This window comes from Notothenia rossii (assembly GCF_949606895.1).
Source record: "Notothenia rossii genome assembly, chromosome: 9".
In the NCBI taxonomy this organism is placed as follows: domain Eukaryota; kingdom Metazoa; phylum Chordata; class Actinopteri; order Perciformes; family Nototheniidae; genus Notothenia; species Notothenia rossii.
Window position 1 is genome coordinate 1016475 of NC_136907.1, and position 25649 is coordinate 1042123.

Below are 25649 nucleotides of genomic sequence, written 5' to 3' on the forward strand. Positions count from 1 at the left end.
GTTGAACACAAATACCTGTACTTTCTACTTCTCACATGTTGAACTCAAATACCTGTACTTTCTACTTCTTACATGTTGAACTCAAATACCTGTACTTTCTACTTCTTACATGTTGAACTCAAATACCTGTACTTTCTACTTCTCACATGTTGAACTCAAATACCTGTACTTTCTACTTCTCACATGTTGAACTCAAATACCTGTACTTTCTACTTCTTACATGTTGAACCCAAATACCTGTACTTTCTACTTCTCTCATTTTCCAAACAGCTGGTTCCTTTAGTTTGAATCTGTGTTTGGTGGCGTAAGCATTTCAAAGCTTCTTTACTTTGACTTGAGTAAAGAAGTTTAGTCAGTACTTCTACTTTCACCAGAGTATTTTTAAACACGAGTATGTGTACTTCTACTAGAGTACAGGATGTGTGTACTTTTACCACCGCTGCCGACAGGAACGTGTCACTCTGCTTCTCAAGATTCAAAGGTTTTATTGTGCATAAGCTACAGAATAGAAATGGCAATGACATTCTTCTGGCCCGAGCTCCTCCAGTAAGGCAACGTATATAATCAAAGTAGTGCCAGAAGTCTTTATCCATGTAAATGGAATGAACACGAAGACACAAACAGATGTTTATCGAGGCACTTCAGAGTTCAGGTTTAACAGCCTTATTTTCTGTGGTATGAAACTGTTCTTTGTGTTTCCTCCTCAGCGCTGACGGACCCCAGCGGCGCGGCGGCCCAGCATGCATTGCTGCAGCAGCAGCTCAGTGTTCTGGCGTATTCTCCGTACGGAGACTCTCCTCTGTTCAGAAACCCGCTGTCAGACCCCAAGAAGAAGGAGGAGGTGAGACTCTCATGAACCACAAACAGAGACGGACAGAAATCTGAAGTGCATCACATTTGATCAGAATTCACCTCAAATGTTTGTTTTTAACTTTGTCTGGTTTGACTCTCACTTTGGTGATTTTTATTCTCATTTTGTCCGTATTTTATCAAACTTATTGTTTTTGTACTATTTTAAATCAAAAAGCAGATTTCCTGATCCCCAAACCCTTCGTGTATCTAACCCCACCTCCTCTGTGTCTTTCCAGCGTCTGAAACCGACCAATCCCACGGCCCAGAAGGCTCTGACCACGCCCACTCACTACAAGCTCACCCCCCGTCCGGCGACACGCGTCCGGCCCAAAGCTTTGGGTTCTTCGGGGGCTTCAAAGTCTCAGCTGTTCGACGGGCTGGACGACGACGAGCCGTCGCTCACAAACGGGGCGTTCGTTCCCAGGAAGAGCATCAAGAAGCTGGTCCTGAAGAACCTGAACAGCAGCCAGTACAGCAGCCCTCTGAGCAAGGAGATCGACGACCTGGCCTCGCCCCCCGAGTACCCTCACAACGGGCACAGGTACACACACATTCCATCGGGAGCACCCTTTAAAGCTGGGTTTAAGTTGGGCTCAGAGTGTTTTAACCTGGTCGTGCTCACGTTTTGACTCATTCTGTCGGCAGTCATGTGGAGGACGAGGAGGAGATGGCGGGTCTCAGCAGTCGAACAGAAGAGGATCCAGAAGTGTCTCAGTTCTACGTGAACCCGATCTCTAAGCCGGTCGCTTTCAGCCCCCCCGCGGTGCTGCAGGACACCATCAGCGAGCTCAACATGCACAAAGCCGCGCGCAACGGCCTGGAGGTGAGACGCGCTATGTCTGATTTATTGATCATTTTGAAAACTAAGATTTAGTTGGATTCATAATTTAAACTTTCTCTGATTTTTTTACTTAAACTTTTTCAGATGCTTTATTATATTTCGTCCCAAATGTCTTCTCTATTCCAGGGTCATTAAAAACCTAGAAAAGTCTGAATGCTAATTCCAGGCCCTGGACAAGTTATGGAAAGCAATATTTTTCCCAACGTTTTGGAAATGTAACAAAAGTTTCATCAAATATAATTTATATCTTGGCTAATCGCCGAAATAGTAATACTATAATGATTAGGGATGTCCCGATCACCTTTTTTTGCTTCCGATCATTTGATTTAGACAATTTGCCGATACTGATTTTTCCCGATCCGATCTTTATGCAATGCATTCAGAGAAAAAAAAGCATTCAAGTTGTCCCTTAAGGTTATTTTTTTGTTTAAATTGGATATTCTATCCAACATGGATATAGCTTCTTTCTTTCACAGCAGCATTGGATCAGTTCAGTTGTGCAGCATTGGATCAAAACAAAATCAAGCTTTCAGTACTCGTTAGCTTACTGCTACAATTAGACACTGCGCCCACTCTGTTGCCAGATCTGAGAGAAATAAGCAGGTCTATGAAAACAAGCCCCAAAGAAGCAACACATACATGATGTTGTGTAATTTGAAACCAAAACTAAGGCCTCAGGATGACTTTAAGACTTGAACATGGGCATTTTTGTTTTGTAACAATGAATACAACATTTAAAAAAAATTAAAATTAAAAAAAAAAAAAAATCCCGATCCCCGATTTTTTGAAAATCACGTGATCGGCTCCGATCCCCGATCACGTGATCGGATCGGGACATCCCTAATAATGATAATACATACTGTATCGTGTAGTAATGAAACGTAGTGGCTTTTAACTGACGAGGTGTTTCGCTGGTGAGAGATTTGAGTTGCTTTAGCCAGAAGCTAGTTAGCCTATTTGGGTTGTTTCAGATAGACATGACATGTTTCAGATGCAGACCTTATGTTAAAATAAACCATTTTCAGTGGGTCGCTGAGAAAGAGTTATTGTTTTGGTCAAAGGAAATGAGGTAAAGGTCATGGAGAGGTCATTGAAAATCATTGGTGAAAGAGTGTATTCTGCTATTCTGTCTTTTTATTTTTACATTTTGTTAATTTTGCCAGATTTTGACTCACTCTCATGTTGTCTGTTGTTTACTCCCATTTGGTCTGATTCTCTCTGTTTCCAGGTGAGCAGCGATGATATCTCAGCGTGTGAGGAGTCTCTGCAGGAGGAACAAGAGGAAGAGCAGCTGGAGCAGCAGCCTCCTCACCCTGCAGGTCAGACACTAAACTATCATAATCCTTAAAGAGTTTTGTTATGCATGTTATCTGTTCTAGAGGATGCTGAGTGTGTTGTCCGGCACTGAGATGTCTCCACAGTGACATGGAGAGCAGAACAAGCTCAGCTCAGGATTAGAATAGTATTCAAATCAATCATCCTCCCAACAGGCATCGTTCTGAACCGCGTTGGTTACTACACCATCCCCTCCATGGAGGACCTGGCAGAGATGGTGGATGGAAACAGAGACTGTTTGGTGGAGAACTTCACCGTGGGAAGGAAAGGTAAACGTCTTCCACCTGTGCGTTGAAAAAGAAAAATAGGAACACAAAAGATATCACATCGGGTTCTTCATCTCTTTAACAGTCATTCAGCCATCCTCCTATTTCAAGTTGAGCTAAATCCCAGCATCCCTTCCACCTCTTTTCACTCTGTGGTCTCCGTGCATATGTCAAGTTTACCATTACATATATCTAATGAATCACGTCCGCTAGGGCTGAACAATATACCGTGTCATGGCGATAACTGCGATAACCGCGATATGCGCAATATCGATTTTTTTTAAATTTATTCTTTTTACATTTTTTTTTAAAACTTTTTTTTCTGGCGTTCGATATTAAGCAGTAAATGAACTCAAACACGTCATGTTACAATTATTTTGCTGCTTGCTACAAAAGGAAAACTTGCGCGGCTCTCATGTCAGGGGTGCTTGAGTGAGTGACATGCAGGCTCTGAGGCTGGTGTATAGATGTTATTAATTTTATTTCTATAATGTTGTTTAAAAGATGTCCACTACTTTGCTGCTATTTGCACAAAAAAGGTTTTAATTGTGGAATAAAAAGTGAAATGACCTATTTGGTCACGTAGGTTAGTTCCCTAATGTGAGAATGAAGCTTCCTATAGTTTAATGTTTCATCTCTTGGATCCCTTCTGGACCCCACTCTCCTTCATTTTCAGATGAACCCCCTTATTTGAGGGGAAGCAACCTGCATTATCATGACCTGTTAGATCATGAGTTAAGGTATGATGAGTCAACCATTAAGATCCAGACGTCCGTGACTAGAATCCTTCATCCGGTTAAATATAGTTAAAAAATACGCAATATATATCACAGGGGAAAAGAATATCGCAATGTCAGTTCTTTTCAATATCGTGCAGCCCTAACGTCCACCCACTCTCCCTCCGTCGGAACCTCTTGGCTCGTCCGCTTCCTCGTTATAGATGTTTTGGTTGCCACCCTTAAAATGTATTCGATTCCTTTATCGTCACTACACAGCAAAATTCCAAGCATTCCCGATGGTGCTATCACACGTAACAGACAGGATCAGTATCATTTTGACGATACAAGCTAAAAACGTTTAATATACAAAATATCAAGCGACTATAAATTGGACCTATGATACATTGAACAGTACGTTTACAAAACAATACAACATTACCCAGGGTTCCTGCGGGGTCTTAAAAAGTCTTACATTTGATCATCCAAATTGAAGGTCTCCAAAAGTCTTAAATATGATTTAGAAGGTCTTCAAAGTGATGGGATTTGAAAGGTACTTCTGTGAAGCGATCGCGTGTAAATGTGTTTATGTCCGGGCTGCAGAGTAACCAGGACGGTGAGAGCCTTTCAGTTCCGCCCAACAATTTGTTTTGTATTGAATTAAATCAACATGGAACCAGTAATCACTAACTTTGTTTCCCCCGGCCCCTTATCGGAGAACACCCAGCTAGTAACCTAGCAACCAAGCTTCAGCTAGTGGCAGTCAGAAACCCAATCATACAACAGCAACGATGAAAGATTGTAGCCGAGGCAGCAGAGCTCTGCATATAGCTCTTGACGCACGCACACGCACACGCACACGCACACACACTCTCTTGTTGTCTAACACAGTTATGTTCAGTCATCGTTCTTATGTTGAGCATGAACACATTTACTTTGAAAGTACTTATGGGACGTGTTTCTTCTTTCAAAGCCATCTTCCTTCGTACTTCCTTGCTGTGAAATAGGTCTTCAATTCTATTCAAAGTGTTCTTAAAAAGTCTTTCATTAGAGTTGGTGAAACCTGCAGGAACCCTGATAACCATTCAAATACAAGAACAACCACATCTTCAACCTGATGGCAAACTTTTATTTTATTTTAAAGAAGAAAAATATATATTAAAAACTCCTTGTTCGCCCTCAGGCTACGGCTCCATCTTCTTCCCCGGAGAGGTGAACGCTTCGGGGCTGAACCTGGACGACATCGTGCACTTCAGACGCAAAGAGGTCATCGTTTACCCCGACGACAAGAACAAGCCCGCGGAGGGGGAGGGGCTTAACAGGTGAGAGGCGGGGTCTATCTGAACTGTTCATCCACTTCCTGTCCCCACCTGTCTCTCTCTGACCCTGTATGTGTTCTCTGTTTCCCCTCAGGAAGGCGGAGGTGACTCTGGACGGCGTCTGGCCCAACGATAAGACGTCGTGCGCTCAGATCCGCAGCCCGGAGCGTCTGGCGGAGATGAACTACGAGGGCCGGCTGGAGAAGGCCTCGCGCAGGCAGGGGGCCCGCTTCCTGGAGTACAGGACGGAGACCGGCTCCTGGGTGTTCGAGGTCAGAGACCCTCAGTCATATTTCATTGCCATACGTACAGAGCTACAGACCTTTTTAAAGCCTTGTGTTTATCATTCTAATTTAAATCCTTAAATCTCCCTCAGGTCGCCCACTTCTCAAAGTACGGCCTGCAGGACTCTGACGAAGAGGAGGAAGTGCCGCTCAAATCTGACCCCAAGAAGCTGAAGACGATGATGTCACTTCCTGCCTCGCGTCTGCAGAAGCTGCTCCCCCCCGCCCAGCCGCAGGTAGAGCAGCCTGCCTTCATCACTCACCACCACCACCACCATCATCATCCTCACCACCACTGACCCACCAAGCTTTAAAGGAGCATTTCTTATTTATTTTTTTGCATTTTAAGAAAATATTCATCAAGTATAACAAAATGATCACATCTACGTATATAGATAGATTAACTAAATAAAAGTTGACAAATCCTTTTATTTTGAAAAACCCCTTCACACTGCAGCTTTAAAGGAGCCTCTCACTCATAATCTGCCGTGCTTTTATTTTGAAAAACCTCTTCACACTGCAGCTTTAAAGGAGCCTCTCACTCATAATCTGCCGTGCTTTTATTTTGAAAAACCCCTTCACACTGCAGCTTTAAAGGAGCATTTCACTCATAATCTGCCGTGCTTTTATTTTGAAAAACCCCTTCACACTGCAGCTTTAAAGGAGCATTTCACTCATAATCTGCCGTGCTTTTATTTTGAAAAACCTCTTCACACTGCATCTTTAAAGGAGCCTTTCACTCATAATCTGCCGTGCTTTTATTTTGAAAAACCCCTTCACACTGCAGCTTTAAAGGAGCCTTTCACTCATAATCTGCCGTTCTTTTATTTTGAAAAACCTCTTCACACTGCAGCTTTAAAGGAGCCTTTCACTCATAATCTGCCGTGCTTTTATTTTGAAAAACCCCTTCACACTGCAGCTTTAAAGGAGCCTCTCACTCATAATCTGCCGTCCTTTTATTTTGAAAAACCCCTTCACACTGCAGCTTTAAAGGAGCCTTTCACTCATAATCTGCCGTACTTTTATTTTGAAAAACCCCTTCACACTGCAGCTTTAAAGGAGCCTTTCACTCATAATCTGCCGTGCTTTTATTTTGAAAAACCTCTTCACACTGCAGCTTTAAAGGAGCCTTTCACTCATAATGTGCCGTGCTTTTATTTTGAAAAACCCCTTCACACTGCAGTTTTAAAGGAGCCTTTCACTCGTAAACTGCTAGCTGCCTTTATTTTGAAAAACCTCTTCACACTGCAGCTTTAAAGGAGCCTCTCACTCATAGCTAAAATGAGAAATAAGATTATTGAGTGCTTTTACCAGCAGATAAAGTGCAGAGAATAAACTTAAATATTACAAACTAAGTCGGCACACGTTAATAATAATTAAAAAAACAAATAGCGCATCATGGTAATAGCAGTATATATGTTTTTAAGTGACCGTATACTAGACGTCACAGATTGTAAATACATTGAAAGAAAAATGAAGTACATCAGAGTTTTTTTGCGTGTTTGACGTCTGCATTAGAGGAGGGGGAAATGTCTTCTGTCTTTTAGTTCACAGGATGAACTCTGTCACAAAAACAAGAGGAAAGGTATTTGATTTGCTTTACTCTAATTCTTTAACCGGAGTAGAGACATGTTAGGAAGCGTCTTAATGTTGTTACAGATGTAATAACAATCTGGGAAGTAACGGTGTTTAGGTTTGTTGTTCTTTATATTCTGAAGTCAGATGTGTTCAGCACGTTGAGAGATGTGTGGTCCCAACAAACTGTACGAATGCTCATGAAAATAAAGTAATGGAGTTTAATCTTTGGTGTGTAGCGTTTGTCCCGGAGGTATTATAGTTCATTACTCAGGGTTCCCGCGGGGTCTTAAATATGATAATCAGAATTAAAAGTCTTAAATATGACCAAAATAAGAAAGGTCTTAAATATGATTTAGAAGGTCTTCAAAGTGGTGGGATTTGAAAGGTGCTTCTGTGTTGAGATCGCGTCTCAATGTGTTTTGGGGGAAATGTCCGGGCTGCAAAGTAACCAGGACGGTAAGAGCCTTTCAGTTCCCCCCAACAATCTGTATTGAATTAAATCAACATGGAACCAGTAATCACTAACTTTGTTTCCCCCGGCCCCTTATCGCAGAACACCCAGCTAGTAACCTAGCAACCAAGCTTCAGCTAGCGGCAGTCAGGAACTCATGTCTCTTCGAATCTACTTACAAATGAATATGGGGAAGTGTAAGTTCAACCGTATTTGGTTGGAAAACATCTAATTTAGTGCTTGGTTGAAACCAGTGGAGGGGAACGTGTTTGAAGCACGCCGCACCTTTTGCTAAAGAAATAGCGTTTGTTCTGCTGATGCAGCGTTATGAAGCTCAAATACCGTAATGAAATTAATCCATCAATTATTATTATTATTATTATGATTATAAGTTAAAGGTGGGGGATGTCATAGGGATGCCAGAAACTGACCTTGAGGAAAATCGGACAGCCCAGACGAATATTAATCGATTATAGCTTACTTCACGTGCGCACATCTTCAAATAAAGGCAATGGCACTTTACAACAATAGGCCGTACATTTCGAACTCTTCTTTGAACGCACCGCAGCTGGCTTCCTCCAAGTTTACAGGAAAACAAACTGGTGGTCTGACCAATGGCCATTTACAATTATTAATACTATTATTAGCATTAGTCTGTATTTTGGTTGAAACTAAGCCAGGAAAAAAAAGAAAACATAAATAATAATAAAAAAATATATACATTTTTAAAAATAATTTTTGATGATGGAGACTGTGATGAATATTCGAATAATCGCTGTCATCCCTGGCAGGTACTTCACTTCAGAAACACTTACTTTCCATGGAATGCTCTCAACATCCCGATAGCAATGAATACATTAAATGCTTTGACAATAAATATATACAAATATCTCATCTGTGGAAGCAATGACCAATCACCTGAGCCGGCTAAAGTAACTGGACGGCCTACCTGCCTGTCAGCCTTCCATCTGTGCACAAACTCATCTCGTGCCCTCATTGGTCATGTGAGCGTTCATGTGTGTTGGAGGAGGGGCTCTGTGAGGAAGTCTGAAGGAAGAGGCAGATTGTTTTCGGCTGCGTTCTTTATTTCTGCGTTCTTACCTCCCCTCCCTTTTAAGCTTCAGTATAAATGAATATAAGAAAAAGAGTATTAGGAAAGAACTGCTCACGTGGACACAGATATGAATACATGGAGCATCTACAAATGTCTGCTTTGAGTTAATCAAATCTGAGGTTGCTTAAAGTAAAATACCAACGGTTAGAGATTCATTTAAAATATATATTTGTAACCTCTTTGAACTAAGACGATGATGATGATGGTGATGAAGATGATTCAAAGGTGTTGTCATGCTCAGCAGTAACAGTGTAGAAATGGCAACACATATAATAAAATAAACAATAAAAAGTTGTACAAAAATTCTATATACATGTAAAAAGATGATGATGATGATGATAGTGATGAAGATTAAGACGATGAGGAGAATAGTGATGATGATGGGGAGGAGAGTGATGATGATGAGTCTCTATCCGCAGTCCCCCGCGGTGTCAGACCTCCCGGAGCTGGACAGCGTCATGGCCGACATCACGACAGAGAGCATGCTGGGAGGTGATGATGACGAGGAACTGCCGAAGGGGAAGAAGACGACGGAGGAGACGATGGACGATTCGATTCCCAACGAGCACGAAGTGATGTCATCATCCAGCTGCATGATGTCCTCGCTGGGCATCAACCCACACACCCTGCAGGTCAGATCGCACACACACACACACTCGCTCTCACTCACACACACGCGCTCTCTCACACGCACTCGCTCTCACACGCACTCGCTCTCACACGCACTCGCTCTCACACGCACTCGCTCTCGCTCTCACACACACACACACACACACACACACACACACACACACACACACACACACACACACACACGCACACACACGCACACACATGCACACACACGCACTTGTTACACCTCTTGTATGCCCTGAACGCAAAAACAACCACAGACAAGAATATATATGTTTAATTATCAAAATGATAACAGGCTGAAAAACAGGAGCAGCCTGTCTTCCCTTGGTCTCCAGGAGCAAACTGTATATCACCACGTGTTCATCGTTGTGTGTGAAATAGATCGTGCAGTGAACACGACCATGTGTTAGTTTATGCTTTATTTGATATGGAGGGATGCAAGAAGTTCAGAGAAGAAGCAACCCCTACATTGTTTATTTTATTTGGTTTCATTTTGGCCCCATGGCAGAGGCACATATAGAGTTAATGTGCAGAGATTGTAACGTCCCGTTTACTAAAATATGTATTCTTTATGTTTAGTTGACAAAATAGTCACTGAGCTACATTTTGCTGCACTCAAGCATCTGAAGACACGAGTTGTATCCCCCTTTGGCCACAAGGGGGAGTGTATATATTTTTTTTGTATAGATGTTGCAACTATACAGAGCTTTGGCAATACTATATGTAACTGAGGTCATGCTAATTGAATTGAGTATACCTTTAAGTGAGCTGTCAGGAGGAAACAAAGGTTCACCAACACATCGCTCTCCTGCTGAGAGGCTGCACAAAGACCTGAAACCATGAGCTGCAATGTCTGTGTGTTTGAAGAATGCAAAGTAAAGGAAGAAAGTAAGAACTCGCACTGAGTCTTAAAACATTACTTTCTTTCATTATTTCCCCTTCATTTGAGAAACACTATCCAATTACTTATTATGTCTGTGTTACACACCATCACTGAATTCATTCTAAAACCAAGAATAACCTGCATACAACAACATATGCCGCATTAATGGATTTGGCCTGCAGTCGCCGCATCTGTGCTGAATCAAACACGTTCTTTTAGTCCTGCACACACACACACACACACACACACACACACACACACACACACACACACACACACACACACACACACACACACACACACACACACACACACACACACACACTCTCGGTCAGAATAACAATAATACGTTTCATTTTTATAGCGCTTGTCTAGAGGATGTCCCTGTCACACAGCAGACAGGAAGTGCTCAGTTCCTTCAGAATAAGAGCGTTGATGTTGATGTTGTTGTTGTTGTTGTGCAGATCATGAAGGCCTCTCTTTTCGCTGAAGATGAGGAGGACATGTTCCAGGAGCCGGCGGTGATGAAGAGCTCCGAGGTCTCTTCTCCTCGCATCGTGCTGCCTCAGAGCAGAACGTCAGGTACACAAACACACACTCACTCACTCACTCACTCACTCACTCACTCACTCACTCACTCACTCTCTCACTCTCACACACTCACTCACTCACTCACTCACTCACTCTCACACTCACTCACTCTCCCTCTCACTCTCTCACTCACTCTCTCACTCTCACACACTCACTCACTCACACACACTCACTCACTCACTCACACACACTCACTCACTCACTCACACACTCACTCACTCACTCACTCACTCACTCTCTCACTCTCACACACTCACTCACTCACTCACTCACTCTCTCACTCTCACACACTCACTCACTCACTCACTCACTCACTCACTCACTCACTCACTCACTCACTCACTCACTCACTCTCTCACTCTCACACACTCACTCACTCACTCACTCACTCACTCTCACACTCACTCACTCTCCCTCTCACTCTCTCACTCACTCTCTCACTCTCACACACTCACTCACTCACACTCACTCACTCACTCACTCACTCACTCACTCACTCACTCACTCACTCACTCTCCCTCTCACTCTCTCACTCACTCTCACACACTCTCACACACTCTCTCACACACACTCTCACTCTCATTCACTTCCTATTTGTTATTTCCTCTCTCATACTAATCAATATAATGTCTCTCTCTCCTCAGTGGGGGGTCTCCTTCAGGCTCGTTTCTCCTCCGGTCTGTTCCCTCTCCCTGACTCGCCCCGCCCCCTTCCCCCTGCCTCCTCAGAGCCCCCCCGCTGGGCCGGCTCCTCCAGCTTCCTGTTGCCCCAGCGCCCCCCCGAGCCCTCCGTCAGGACCGTGGGGGTCCGGAGGCTCGGGGGCCCCGTGCCCCTCAAAGACTCCATCACTCAGGGGAAGGTATGTGTATTCTATTACTATTTATTCATTACATTTCATTTTCTATATTTTTTTCCAATCTAGTTATTTAAACATCTTTGTTTGAATTGATTACACGTTTCTCTAATTGTGTGTAGGGGTCTCTGCTGATGGACGCGGCGCTCTTCAGAGGGCGGTCCTTCAGAGTGGGCTGGGGGCCCGGCTGGACTCTGGTTCACTCAGGAGAGAGGGTCAGCTCCGAGGAGAAGAACTCCAGCAGCTCCACAAAGAATGAGTTCAGCTTCCTGCCATCAGCCAGGAGCAGACCGTGAGACACACACACACACACACACACACACACACACACACACACACACACACACCCCCCTCACTCACCCTCTCCCCCCCCCCTCGGTGCCCCTGCAGGTTGATGGAGAGCTGCTATAAGGTGGTTGTTGAGCAGCTGGAGGTGAAGGGTCAGGATCAGGAGGATGATGATGATGTGCAGCGCCCCCTAGAGATCAGTCTGATGAACAGCAGCGTGGAGACCCCCTCTGGCTCGCCCTGCCCTCTGGTGACCCCCCGCCCCGGGGTGGAGGCGCTGCACCAGTACTCCGACTGGATCAGAGAGCTGAGCAGCAGGGGGGCCGCTGAGCGTGAGTACCAGGGGAACTGTAAACAAGACTCAAAGTGAGATGCATGAGATTACATCGAGTTTAGCAGAGGAGAGAGAAGTACTCGGATCCTGTACTGGGGTTAAAGTAGAAGTACCATACTCGAGTAAATGTACTTAGTTACTCTACACTAGGGATGGCAAAAGTACACACATCCTTTACTCGAGTAGAAGTACACACATCCTTTACTCGAGTAGAAGTACACACATCCTTTACTCGAGTAGAAGTACACACATCCTTTACTCGAGTAGAAGTACACACATCCTTTACTCAAGTAGAAGTACACACATCCTTTTCTCGAGTAGAAATACACACATCCTTTACTCGAGTAGAAGTACAGATACTCGTGTTTTAAAATACTCTGGTGAAAGTAGAAGTACTGACTAAACTTCTTTACTCAAGTCAAAGTAAAGAGGCTTTGAAATGTACTTCAGTAAAAAGTACCCATAACTAGCAGCTGTTTTAAAGAGTACCTGACTTCCCTTTATATTAATAGAACAATAATGTCATTGTTAGCTAATGAATGTTTCCATGGTGACCAACGGCAACATGACAACGTTTTCATTGGTCCCTCTTCTTTAGAGAAGACCAGGAAATGATGGATACACGGATCGTGTTCAAATCAATAGGCACGCAATGACTCTAAATAATAATGATCACGCCACCAAACGTCGTCAGAAAGTAGTGGAGTAAAGTACTGATACCAGAGAAATATAATTAAGTACAGTAAGGAAGTATTTGTACTCCACTACTTCCCACCTCTGCTCTAAACCACTGAATGTAGTGACAGTAGCTTCCTGGGCCACACACACTGAACAAAGCTAGTCCTTCCCACTCATAACCCCCCCCCCCCCCCCCTACAACATCATTAAATGACCCTAAATGTTAAATGGACCCCCTCTGTGTCCTCAGCGCTGCTGGGCCCCTGGTCGGAGGTCTGGAGCCTCCTCGAGGCCCTGTGGGGTCGACTGGGCTCCGAACAGGAAGACATCAGCGAGTACGAGCAGCAGATCCAGAGGAGGAACACCTTCTCCTCCTGGCTGTCCCGGGGAGCCTCCTCTCGCGTGGAGGAGGAGGTGGCGCTCGCTGGGAAACACCGACACACCGACGCCATCTTCAGCCTCCTCACGGGGAACCAGATCAGTTCAGCCTGCCGTCTCGCTCAGAGCCAAGGTGAGGAGGAAGAAGAGGGGGAGGAGGAGGAGGGGGAGGAGGGGGAGGAAGGGGAGGAGGAGGAGGAGGAGGAGGGGGAGGAAGAGGGGGAAGAGGGGGAGATAAGAAGTATTTTATTTATCCCAATGTGGGAAATGTTTGCGTTGCAGAAGAAGAAAGACAAGGCTCTTTAGTTCTCATGAACTAAGTCCAGATCGCGTTCACACCGGAATTAGTTCCTGAGGGAAGATTATCAAATGAAGCCGCTGACGTCACTTCTTCTTCTTCTGCTTTGGGTTTACTGGCAGACCGCAAACCACTTCACGGCGTATACTGCCACCTGGAGTCCCCGGCCGGAAGTCCCCGGAGTTGGGGAAGGCTTCAGTAGAAGCTGCTAGGACCCCCAGCAGCTTCTACTGAAGCCTTCAGAGTAGATCACCAGAACGCCGACACCTCCTCATCTCCACCGCTCCCATGTTTTCTTTTGTGTTGCCATAAGTTACTCTCTCTAGGTTTCTGCGCTGGGCTAATGCTAATAATGCTAATGCTAATGCGAGGATAATAAAATGGCGGCTTCACAAAACTTTTATGGAGTTTTACGGGGCGTGGTTTGCAATCCGCCCAGCCAATCAGACATAGGAACCTTTCTCTCCCACGGAATAGCTGCTCTCAGGTATTCTAAAGAAGGTGAAGAGGTTCTGATGAGCTCATTTGAGTTCCGGCTCTTTTTGGTGTGAACGCGACAGTTTGGAACTACATCTGAACTAAAGTGGGAAAAGTGCTGCGGTGTGAACGCGGCTATTGAGGAAGAGGAGGAGGAATATATCTATATGGGTTTAAAATCATGAGGAGGGGGTAATTCAAACGTCTTGAGAAAGACAAGAAAGCACAAACATCACTTTTTTTAATTTAATGTTTGCTGCCTTTTTAAAATGTCTTAATAAAGTTATATTTAGTTTCTAACATAAAGAATATACTGTCTCCCCCCTCTCTGTCTCCCCCCTCTCTTTCTGTCTCTCCCCTCTGTCTCCCCCCTCTCTTTCTGTCTCTCCCCCCTCTCTCTCCCCCCTCTCTCTCTCCCCCCTCTCTCTCTCCCCTCTCTCTCTCCCCCTCCCCCCCTCTCTCTCTCTCTCTCTCTCTCCCCCCCAGGAGACCATCGTCTCTCGCTCCTCCTCTCCCAGGCGGGGGGGTCTCAGGACTGCAGAGAGCTGCTGTTTCTGCAGCTGAACGACTGGAGGAGCCTTCAGACAGACAGCTACGTTCCTGAGGAGAGACTGAAGATATACACGCTGCTGTCAGGGAGAGGGGTGAGACACACACACACACACACTCACTCACTCACTCACTCACTCACTCTCACTCTCTCACACACACACACACACTCTTGTGTCTGAGGTGTTGTTGCTGTGGATGAAGTGGCTCACCTGTGCTCTCTCTCTCCTCTCAGGTGTGGCAGTCGTCTGATTCGTCAGTGAACGTGTTCTCCGAGTTGGATTGGAAGCGGTGTATCGGGGTCTCTCTCTGGTTCTTGCTCCCTCCCACCTCCTCCGTGGCCGACGCTCTGTCCGGATACGAGGCTGCCTTCGAGGTAAGGTTTACCTTTCTGTTATTATTTACACAAAACATTCAAAAACATCTCAATGTTTGGCTCAATTCTTTCAATGGGAAAGTTCTGTCAAAAAAAAAAGAGCTGGATTTTCTGAATAAAAGCCCACATTAAAAAAAAAAAGTAAAAATATTTCTTAATAATAAAACAGGTCTTATCTCTCTAAAGACATTTAAACTTATTTTAAATGTAGTCATGGCTCGACAGTAACGGTTGCCAGGTTGCCATTGGCAACCATTCAGAAAAAATGTCAACCACTTCTTGGCCTTTGGTTTCCATCAGTGGCAAACAGCTACATGTGTTCCGAGTGATATTTAATTATGGTTGTGACCAGTCGGAACCTGAGGCTTAAGTTGCACGGGCGTCGGTGTGATTACGGAGCCAGAAAGCCATGCACGTTTACTCGCGTGCGCGGTGCGTCGTGTGTTTGTTTTACAACCAATGGCGAAGCAAATGAAGTTGTTTGGCTGTGGGGTAAAAAGTTCAGCCAACCCGTCAACATCTCAAACGAATGTTCAAAGTGATTCAACTGATGAACGCAAGATGAACCCGAACGAAAAGCAAAGAGGAAATGTGTAAAGTCTTGGGAGGCGAAATATATAGAGGCGAAGTCACGCCCATCTACTTCCGCCCCATGGGACCTTATTTCTGAAAAATGATGTATTGAAGTCACTGGAGAGAGAAAACGTATATCTTTTGATCCCGTTTGAATTGTGCCACGAATTACACATGTGATGTTTGTGAATCTTAAAAAATAATTTCCCTGTCAAAAAAAAGTCACAGTTTGTCGTAAAACTGTTGAAATATAAGACTATGAAAAATACGCAACTAGAAAGACTACAAATCCCAGAGTACATTAACGTTACACATTACACTCGTGTTACTCTCCGAAACCTTGTGTAGCCGGTCCCTTACGCTCTAATGAACCGACTAGCTCCCCTTGTGTGTACGTGCAGCTCAACATGCACACACTTTCAGATTTACAGATTTTCACCTATTTTAACACTTATCACTTCATTCTGAAAGAAAGAGGTGAAGTGTGCCAACGTGACGGCCATGTTGGTGTTGGTGACGTGTGCAAGACCAGAGTTGTAGTTCATTGAGCGCTTCACAAAAAAATGTTTTGTTACTTCACAGTTTTACGACACATTTTAATTTTTTTGACTGGAAAAATGATCTTTTAAATTGACAAACATCTTATGTGTAATTCAAACGGGATCCAAAGATAATCTTTCTCTCTCCATTGACTTCAATACATCACTTTTCCGAAATAAGGTCCCATGGAGGTCCACCGGAAAGGGAGGGACTTCGCCTCTCTCTAGCCTCATCCCAATACACCTCCTCGACTCCTCCTTTCCCTCACTCGCCTCCCTTCCTTGCATCTTTGCTCCGCCTCCGTAAGATGCGAGCGAGAGAAACGAGGAGGTGACGCGAGGACAGAGGAGTCCTCAGGTATTCATTGGGATTTCCTCGTTCACTCAAACGTCACTCTTAAACAACGTCTGTTAATGATGACATGTGCTCAGCTGTATCCCCTCTCATCGGGCTGAACTGAGTAACTCTTTAGAAACGGAACATTTCAGGTTAGATATTTATTTAAATGAATCTTTCTCTTGTTAGTCAAGGAATTCAATGTATGATGGTTGGTCCTGCTTTTGTGTTCCGTTTTGGTGTAAATAGCCTACATTTAAATACAAATATAATCATAGTAATGTGAAGCCTTTAAGAAATGAACATAATAATTCCCACGGAGCTGTGAGCACTTAGACATTTATGTGATGCTTTTCCACTCATCTTCCAGTTGTGGGTTTTCCTCTGTTGAAATGGACCAGCTGTGAAGGTGGGGGCGGGGCCAGCTGTGAAGAGGGGGGCGGGGCCAGCTGTGAAGGTGGGGGCGGGGCTTTTATACGCGAGTAGTGAAAACACTTCCGTGTAGTCTGCTCGCGTGTATCCTCCCTTTCGTCTCCTCCTCCCTCACCCTTCCTCCCTCACCCCTCCTCGACTCCTCCGTGTGCATCTCAGCTATTGGGACGTCCTTCAAAATGGCGTTTCTGGATCGATTTCCGGTTCAAGTCCCGGAGGAGGGGAAGAGAGGAGTCGAGGAGGGGTGTTGGGATGAGGCTTCTATGTACATTCTGCTTCGTTGTGTTTTCACTTCCGTTAAAAGTTCCTTCAAAATAAGAGTCCCGATTTTATTACTACCAAAATAAAAGTGCAAAACAAAACTTTACCACAGGAAATATATTGTCATACAAATATAATCACTTCTACAAAAAGGTAACACATGTTAAATATAGTTAGACTTATTAAAGGTAACTTACAGCATTAATAATTAATATCTAATTCTTACTGTGAATGGTTTTCATTTATTTAACATTAGAAATGTATTAGTCTGGCCAATGCAAGACTTCAATGCTGAAGGGCCAGTGGATCTATGGTGGGGGTCAGCACAAAGGTCAAGACTTCAATGCTGAAGGGCCAGTGGATCTATGGTGGGGGTCAGCACAGAGGTCAAGAGAACCCACATTAGAAAGGGAGACAACGGATGACCAAGAAACTAGTGACTTGCTGAATTCCTTTCTGAGGGATCTGTGAAGAACAGCTGCTCTACTGGTGTTTAGTCCAGCAGCCGTTGAGGGTGGACATGTTTCCAACTCTTTAGTTTCAAATCATTGTGTTAATTACTTGTTGTAAAGCATTTGAACATTCTTTTGTGTCACATGTTCATTATTCAGTTGATGCATAACTGTGTAGTATCTTAATTATTTAAAATATAAGGTGTCTAAAAATGGCAACTGTATTTTCAGTTTTGGCAACCAAAAGCTGATGCCTGGTTGCCAGGCAACCACTTGCCCTGGTAGTTTAGCTCCAGCCAGCCGTCAGCACTCACACCAATGTTGTGGTTCTTCTCAGAGGACTTTATTAAATGTGACTCGTTTAAACCCTGCAGGGCTCCTGTGAGGGGGGGAAGTACGCCGTGGCCCCCCTGCCCCCCTACCTGGAGGAAGAGGAGCCTCACCTGGAGGAGGAGGAGGAAGAGGAGGAAACCAAACGCCCTCTGCACGACCTCTGCTTCCACCTTCTGAAGCTCTACAGGGACAGGTAAACTAAACACCTTCTGAAGCTCTACAGGGACAGGTAAACTAAACACCTGCTGACCCCAATCAGACCAACCAGAACACCTGGATCCAGGGCACAGCTCTAGTTCTTGGTGTGCCTATACAGTAGATCTCTGTACTGTAAAGATGAACACACAATGTGAATATCTAATCAGCCAATCACATGGCAGCAACTCAATGGAGACATGGTCAAGAGGACCTGGAGAGTTCAGACGGAGCATCAGAGCAGGGAAGAAAGGAGAGACTTTGAACGTGGCATGGCTGCTGGTGCACGACGGGCAGACCTGCAGATGTATCTCTGATGTATAACGTCCTCTCTCCCTCTCTCTCGCTCTCTCCCTCTCTCTCTCCCTCTCGCTCTCGCTCTCTATGTCTCTCTCTCCCTCCCTCCCGCTCTCTATGTCTCTCTCTCTCTCTCGTTCTCTCTCGCTCTCTCGCGCTCTCTCTCCCTCCCCCCTCTCTCTCTCTCTCTCCCTCTCCCTCCCTCCCGCTCTCTCTCTCTCTCTCTCTCTCTCCAGACACTACAGCCTGCAGCAGCTGCTCGACCCTCTGAGCGTCACCTGGCAGCGTCTGGACTACAGACTCAGCTGGCACCTGTGGGGCGTCCTTCAGGCGCTGCACTACACTCACCTGAGCTCCTCTCGCCAGGGCCTCCTGCACAGCAGCTACGCAGCTCAGCTGGAGAGCAAAGGCCTCTGGCACATGGCCATCTTCATCCTGATGCACATCCACGACCACACGTAAGACTCCTGTTGGACTGTAGCGCACTGAAAGGTTTACATGACTCTGTCTTTGACTCGCAAACCAAGTACACAGGGTACAAACAACCTGAACCCGTACTTCCTGTGACGTGTGTTTCCTGTTTCCTGTGTGACGTGTGTTTCCTGTTTCCTGTGTGACGTGTGTTTCCCGTTTCCTGTGTGACGTGTGTTTCCCGTTTCCTGTGTGACGTGTGTTTCCCGTTTCCTGTGTGACGTGTGTTTCCTGTTTCCTGTGTGACGTGTGTTTCTGTTTCCTGTGTGACGTGTGTTTCCTGTTTCCTGTGACGTGTGTTTCCTGTTACCTGTGTGACGTGTGTTTCCTGTTTCCTGTGTGACGTGTGTTTCCTGTTTCCTGTGTGACGTGTGTTTCCTGTTTCCTGTGTGACGTGTGTTTCCCGTTTCCTGTGTGACGTGTGTTTCCCGTTTCCTGTGTGACGTGTGTTTCCCGTTTCCTGTGTGACGTGTGTTTCCCGTTTCCTGTGTGACGTGTGTTTCCCGTTTCCTGTGTGACGTGTGTTTCTGTTTCCTGTGTGACGTGTGTTTCCCGTTTCCTGTGTGACGTGTGTTTCCCGTTTCCTGTGTGACGTGTGTTTCCCGTTTCCTGTGTGACGTGTGTTTCCCGTTTCCTGTGTGACGTGTGTTTCCTGTTTCCTGTGTGACGTGTGTTTCTGTTTCCTGTGTGACGTGTGTTTCCTGTTTCCTGTGACGTGTGTTTCCTGTTACCTGTGTGACGTGTGTTTCCTGTTTCCTGTGTGACGTGTGTTTCCTGTTTCCTGTGACGTGTGTTTCCTGTTTCCTGTGTGACGTGTGTTTCCTGTTTCCTGTGACGTGTGTTTCCTGTTACCTGTGTGACGTGTGTTTCCTGTTTCCTGTGTGACGTGTGTTTCCTGTTTCCTGTGTGACGTGTGTTTCCTGTTTCCTGTGTGACGTGTGTTTCCTGTGTGACGTGTGTTTCTGTTTCCTGTGCGTAGGCAGCGTGAGCGGGCGGTGAAGGAGATGCTGGCGCTCTACTGCCCCCTGCAGGAGACGGAGGACTCTCTGCAGAGGGAGCGTTTCCTCACTGAGAGGCTTCTGCTCCCAGAGACCTGGATCCATCAGGCCAAAGCCACCAGAGCCCGCAGGCACGCAGCCCACCAGCAGGAGGCGCTGCACCTGTACAGAGCAGGAGCCTGGAGCCAGTGCCACCGGTTGCTCATCCAGCACCTGGCCTCAGGTAACAGACTCACTAACACACACACACACACACACACACACTCACACTCACACTCACACTCACACTCACACACTCTCTCACACACTCACACTCACTCACAAACTCACTCACTAACACACTCTCACACTAAGACCCAATTCCAAACCGCCCCTCCGTTGGCGCGTTCTCGCGGAGGGTCCTCCACATTAAGGTCTGTTCCAAACCAACAAGTGTTGAGGAGTAGGGGGTTATCAAGCCTGGATGAAGATATTAAATGTCCATCTTGTTCGCTTGGTAAGCAGAGTGTTTCCTGACGGGGACACACAAATAGTTTCTGCAAACATTAACTGATAAACTGCACATTTAATATCTTCATCCAGATGTTAACAGCTTCATGGTTAACTCCTATTTTATTAAACTTATGATCATTTATCAAATCAAGTTTTAATGATATAGCACATATAAAAACAATTGTTGGTCGAGCCAAAGTGCTGTACATGTAATAAAAGCACACTACAATGAAATACATAAAAATACTAATGCTGTCAAAATGATCACGTTAAAGGCGGTAATTAATTTTTTGAATTAATTGCGTTAAAATATTTAACGCATTCAACGCGTGTGCAGAATGGCCCGCCCCATACATCCCACCAGCGGCAGCGCCAGGGTATGGCTGGGCTACACCCATACCAAGAAATGGCTTAGCCCCACCTTGAGAAATGATGTTAAAGTAAGCAAAATAAAGTCCGCCTACTCGCGCTGAGTAAATTGCACAGACAGCAGTTAGTAAGATTGATTTTAGTAGCCACTTGTCTGGAAATACTGAAGACTAGAAACGGTTTTGAAAACTTTTGTCACGTAGTGATCGTCTTCTCAATAGAACATCTTTGATAATGTCTTCTGGCCAATCAGAATCAAGATAACGGCGTGGTGTTGTTGCAGGAAGTCCCGACGGAGAATACTTTTGCTGTAGTACATCTCTATACATCGATACAACATTACGTTTTGATAGAAATCAACACGTAATGAATTAAGACCCCACGGTTTGATGAGTGATAGGTGTGTGGGCTGTCTTTCATTTTGACACACAGAACAATGTTATAATAAACATACTGTATGTGAAATGGATATATCCGCCTTCTTTCCATTCCCACAACAATATACATGAAGAAATGGTATATTTTGGACATAGTTCCAATGGTGATTAATGGTGATTAATCTGATTCATTCATTTGTAAGCTGTGATTAATCTGATTAAAAATGTTAATCGTTTGACAGCCCTATAAAATCCATTATAAGAACGAAGCTGCGGGCTGCCTGCTTTCAGGAGTAAAATGATAAGAGGTACGTTTGATTCATTTCCCCCCTCAGACTGCATCATCAACGATAACCACAACTTCCTGCTGGAGTTCCTGGAGGGTCTGGCGGTCCCTGAACGCAGCGCCACCATCCAGGACTGGGACACCGCGGGGGGGGTGTACCTCGACTACATCCGGGTCATCCAGACACTGGAGCGGATACAGCAGGTATCTAACCGTCCGGGCATGAAAGCACCGTGACTCTCTTTGTAAACATCGTAGATAAATATCCATTTATTTATACTTGATAACATTTCCTATTGTTTTTGTTTGTATTCATGGTCTCATCACTGTGTGTGCAATCTAACAGCTTACCCCCTCTGAGTGGTAGCAGAGTGTAACGTGGTGTTAAATGTAAACACTAACGTACCTGTTGTTGTTGTTGTTGTTGTTCCAGCTGGAGAGCGCAGGATATGAGTTGGAGCGTCTCCACTCTGACGTGACGTCTCTGTGCAGCCGCATCGAGCTGCTGCCCTGTAGCTGTGCCAGAGACCGCCTCGCCCAATCAGGTACGAGCTCCTTACCTCTTTGTGTAAACGGCAGCAGCTGATTGGCCGACAAGCTGGGAGGAGCTAAAGGAAGACGAGGGTCAGAGAAACAGAAAGTCACAAACAGTTACTTACGAGTTTAATCACAGAATTGTACGAAACTAGAGTCAGGTCAATATTTCAGAGGGAGAATGTGTTGAGTCAAATCTAGAAAATAACCTGAATCCCCCCCCCCCCCTTATTTGTTGTTTTAAACTACAGTGACCGTCATAAAGCAGGGTCAGTGGGGTGTTTAAATCAGAGAGACAGAGAGAGGGAGATGAGTCGGTTGAGTTGCGGTCGTTTCTTTGTTAGATGGCAGAGAACAGGAAGTCTCTTATATCCCACAGTCAGGTAGGTCAGTGAACTATCCGAGCTAATCGTGCTAACTGTGACGATTAGCTCGGTTAATCCAGAATATCTGGATCAAACTCCCAGAAGCCTGCAGGTCCGCTGCATCTCTGACTGCTTCTAAATCCAGGCTGCTTTTAATTGAACGATCCACATCTTAAAGAGCACTAACTTTGAGTCCTGTGCCTCTGATCAGATCAGAAGGACTTCATTCATCCCAGTTTGGGAAATGTTTGCGTTGCAGCAGCATAACCAGAGGATGCATTGTTCATGAAGTAAACATGTTATTGGTTTTATTATCTTTGTGTTTCTAAATGCCACTGTTTCTGCTGCACCATTTCTTAAAGCAATTGTCCTTCATGTTTGTAAGGCACTCTGAATTGCCTCGTGCTGAAAGGCGCCGTGTAAATAAATGTATGACCCCTTAGAGATGGCTAAGCGCGTGGCGAACATCCTGCGTGTGGTTCTGAGTCTGCAGCACCCGCTCAGCATCCCATTGGCTCGTCTGGCGCCGCACATCGCCCGCCTGCCGATGCCCGAGGACTACACTCTGGAGGAGCTGAGAGGCCTCACTCAGGCTTACCTGCAGCAGCTGGTGCTCAGCCAATGAGGAGCAGGTGGGAGGAGCTACTGTTAGTCCTGAGGTGTCCTGGAGATGTTGATAGAAACGTAGTAAAGTCTCCAGCACATAGAAACTGCCGGATGCTTTTCAAGTGCAGTAATTATTCAAAGTCTGATTTTGACATTTTGTTACAAAAATTAAAATGTATTGAAAAAAGTAAGAATTTTTAGAATTGTTACTTTTTAATCAACATTTCAAAAACTAATTTATTCTGCAAATCTCCAAATTATGACTTTCTCAAATGACTTTTTCTTAAATTCTTACTTTTTTATATAATCTCAAAATGTAATTTTTTTTCTCAAAATTCTAACATTTTGAGATTATAAGAAAAAAGTAAGAATTTAAGAAAAAGTCCTTTGAGAAAGTCATAATTTGGAGATTTGCAGAATAAGTCCGTTTTTGAAATGTTAATTAAAAAGTAACAATTTTGTTAAATTATCTTTATGGGAAAAAAATAACAATTTGAGAAAAAGTAAGAATTTTGATAAAAAATCTTTTGAATTTGAGAAAAATTAAACATGTTGAGAAAAAATTTAAATTTTGAGATTATGAAAAAAAAATAGGGATTTTGAGAATAAGTCTGTTTTTGAAATTGAGGAAAAAATCTAAATGTTGAGAAAAAGTAAGAATTTTGATAAAAATAATACATTTTGAGATTATGAGAAAAAAGTAAGAATTGAGGGGGAAATATTTTTTGAGAAAAAAATCGGCGTTTGAAATTCTCAACATTTGGATTTCCCTCAAAATGTCCAAATGTAGATTTGATAGGGATTATGGATCAGTTGGATTGGACAGATTGCTTATTGATCTGAACACGTCTTCAGCAGAGGTGATGTCTCTCTCTAGCACTAATCCCTATCAGCCCAAAGCCACATTTGAAATGCAGGACTTTGACTTGTTATGAAGTATTTTGACGATAATGTAGTAAAGTAAATAATCTGAATACTCCTTCCTCCTTTGACAGCGCGACACCCCGCCACAATAAGAGCGTCTACATGAAGAAGTGAGGCACAGCGTCTCGAACAGACTTCAAAACCAGAGGCAGGAAGTTTCCTCTGGATGTTTCTGGACTCAAAGCTCCGTCATTCCTCCTCGTCGTCTTCGTCTGTCCGGAGAGTTATTACAAATATATATAACGCTGAATTAATATGAAGGTAAACCAAACTACGCCACTCTGTCGAGGGTCTGGACCCCCACACATCAGAAAACAAATACGAGGGGGTTTAGACTTTTGATGGGACGCGAAAGAAGAACAATTCAGATTTATTTGGGGGTTGTTTGACCTCTAAAAGACTTTGAAGACACAACACAGATTTCTTCATGTTCAGACCCGCTAGACTTCTGCAAAAAGTCTCATTCTGTCAAATATTGAGACATTTTAATCTTTTTTTGGGCTGAAATCTACTGGTTCTTTGTTTCTGTTCTATTTTGAAAATCGCTCTCCAGACTGTCACGCTGATATTTATGTTTGAGTTGCATTTTAGTTGTGAAATAAGCTTCAAATTCTATCCTGTTGACTTTGAGACAGAACACCCGGATCTCTGCTTTAATAGACGTTACATTACAGATGAAGAGTAACCAATGGGCAGCAGGAAGTAAGAAAGTGTCTAAACTGGCATTTCAAAATAAAACTACCAGAAATATGAAGTCCACACTCGGCTGGAGTCTTTTCAGAGTTCCTGCTAGTGTTTTATTTTGAAATCCTCCCCCGTAAAGGGATGTACTTCCTGTGTTTCAGCAGCACGTGTAATTTAACCCCCAAAGAAACGCTGATTATTGATTTTTCAAAACAAAGTTATTCCTCAGTATTTTTGTTTGCATTTTTTTTCACATTTGGCAAAAAAGAAGCTAGCTTAGCGTAGCATCTGTTCACGTGTCCATATGTGAATAAAGACGATTATCTTATTGTTATTAAAGACGAGCTAACGGGGTGGGGGGGGGGCGTTTGGACTCAACATGCAGAGTGTAAAATGGTCTATTTTTGTAGATTGTGTTGAATGTAAATCAGGTGTGTGTGTGTGTGTGTGTGTGTGTGTGTGTGTGTGTGTGTGTGTGTGTGTGTGTGTGTGTGTGTGTGTGTGTGTGTGTGTGTGTGTGTGTGTGTGTGTGTGTGTGTGTGTGTGTGTGTGTGTGTGTGATGTATTAGCAGGAAGTGAAGAGGTTCCTCCGGACAGAGCCGGAGATTCCTCTGCATGTAATTATATAAATATTGTATATTTTTGGAAAGTCCCTCCAGGTGGTTTCTGTTCTCCTGCGTTCCTCATCATCTCTAACGAAGTGTTTTTACGGAGGAAACTCTTCACTTCAAGGGTTTGGTCGTTTTTTGTTTTTTGTTGTGGAATAACTGTCAGCTTGCCAAGAAACAAACTATATGATGTCTGCTTATTGTCCTGAGTGTGTGTACGGTGTGTGTGTGGATGGATACTGCTGTGTGTGTGTGTGCACGTTTCCTGATCATTTTGTTGATATTTTTTAATAAAGTCAAGTAGAAATAAAGTTTTTTTCATGATATGTTTGGATCTCTTTGGATTTATTGTTTCCAGTTGCTAGGCAGCGAGGAGAATCTCAAAACTGAGATAGGGTCATAGTTCCCTTTTTAATATA

At 44.2% G+C, this 25649-nt stretch overlaps 1 protein-coding gene across 12 annotated transcripts in view; it reads left to right on the top strand.

Annotated features, from left to right (window-relative positions):
• Positions 1 to 25556, top strand: part of nup98 (nucleoporin 98 and 96 precursor) — a 45297-nt gene extending 19741 nt beyond the window's left edge. For all 12 annotated transcript variants that reach the window (XM_079649651.1, XM_079649657.1, XM_079649655.1 and 9 more), the window contains 23 exons: positions 708 to 841; positions 1089 to 1393; positions 1498 to 1675; positions 2922 to 3012; positions 3184 to 3297; positions 5194 to 5332; positions 5424 to 5601; positions 5706 to 5849; positions 9176 to 9388; positions 10740 to 10857; positions 11511 to 11725; positions 11842 to 12011; positions 12110 to 12339; positions 13270 to 13530; positions 14659 to 14816; positions 14957 to 15097; positions 18066 to 18217; positions 18753 to 18974; positions 19967 to 20208; positions 21559 to 21713; positions 21943 to 22054; positions 22852 to 23040; positions 24010 to 25556. In XM_079649651.1, coding sequence (XP_079505777.1) covers positions 708 to 841; positions 1089 to 1393; positions 1498 to 1675; positions 2922 to 3012; positions 3184 to 3297; positions 5194 to 5332; positions 5424 to 5601; positions 5706 to 5849; positions 9176 to 9388; positions 10740 to 10857; positions 11511 to 11725; positions 11842 to 12011; positions 12110 to 12339; positions 13270 to 13530; positions 14659 to 14816; positions 14957 to 15097; positions 18066 to 18217; positions 18753 to 18974; positions 19967 to 20208; positions 21559 to 21713; positions 21943 to 22054; positions 22852 to 23033 — 3854 coding nt within the window. In that variant the 3' untranslated portion in view covers positions 23034 to 23040; positions 24010 to 25556. The remainder of the gene's footprint in view (positions 1 to 707; positions 842 to 1088; positions 1394 to 1497; positions 1676 to 2921; positions 3013 to 3183; positions 3298 to 5193; positions 5333 to 5423; positions 5602 to 5705; positions 5850 to 9175; positions 9389 to 10739; positions 10858 to 11510; positions 11726 to 11841; positions 12012 to 12109; positions 12340 to 13269; positions 13531 to 14658; positions 14817 to 14956; positions 15098 to 18065; positions 18218 to 18752; positions 18975 to 19966; positions 20209 to 21558; positions 21714 to 21942; positions 22055 to 22851; positions 23041 to 24009) is intronic.
• The last annotated feature ends 93 nt before the right edge of the window (positions 25557 to 25649 follow it).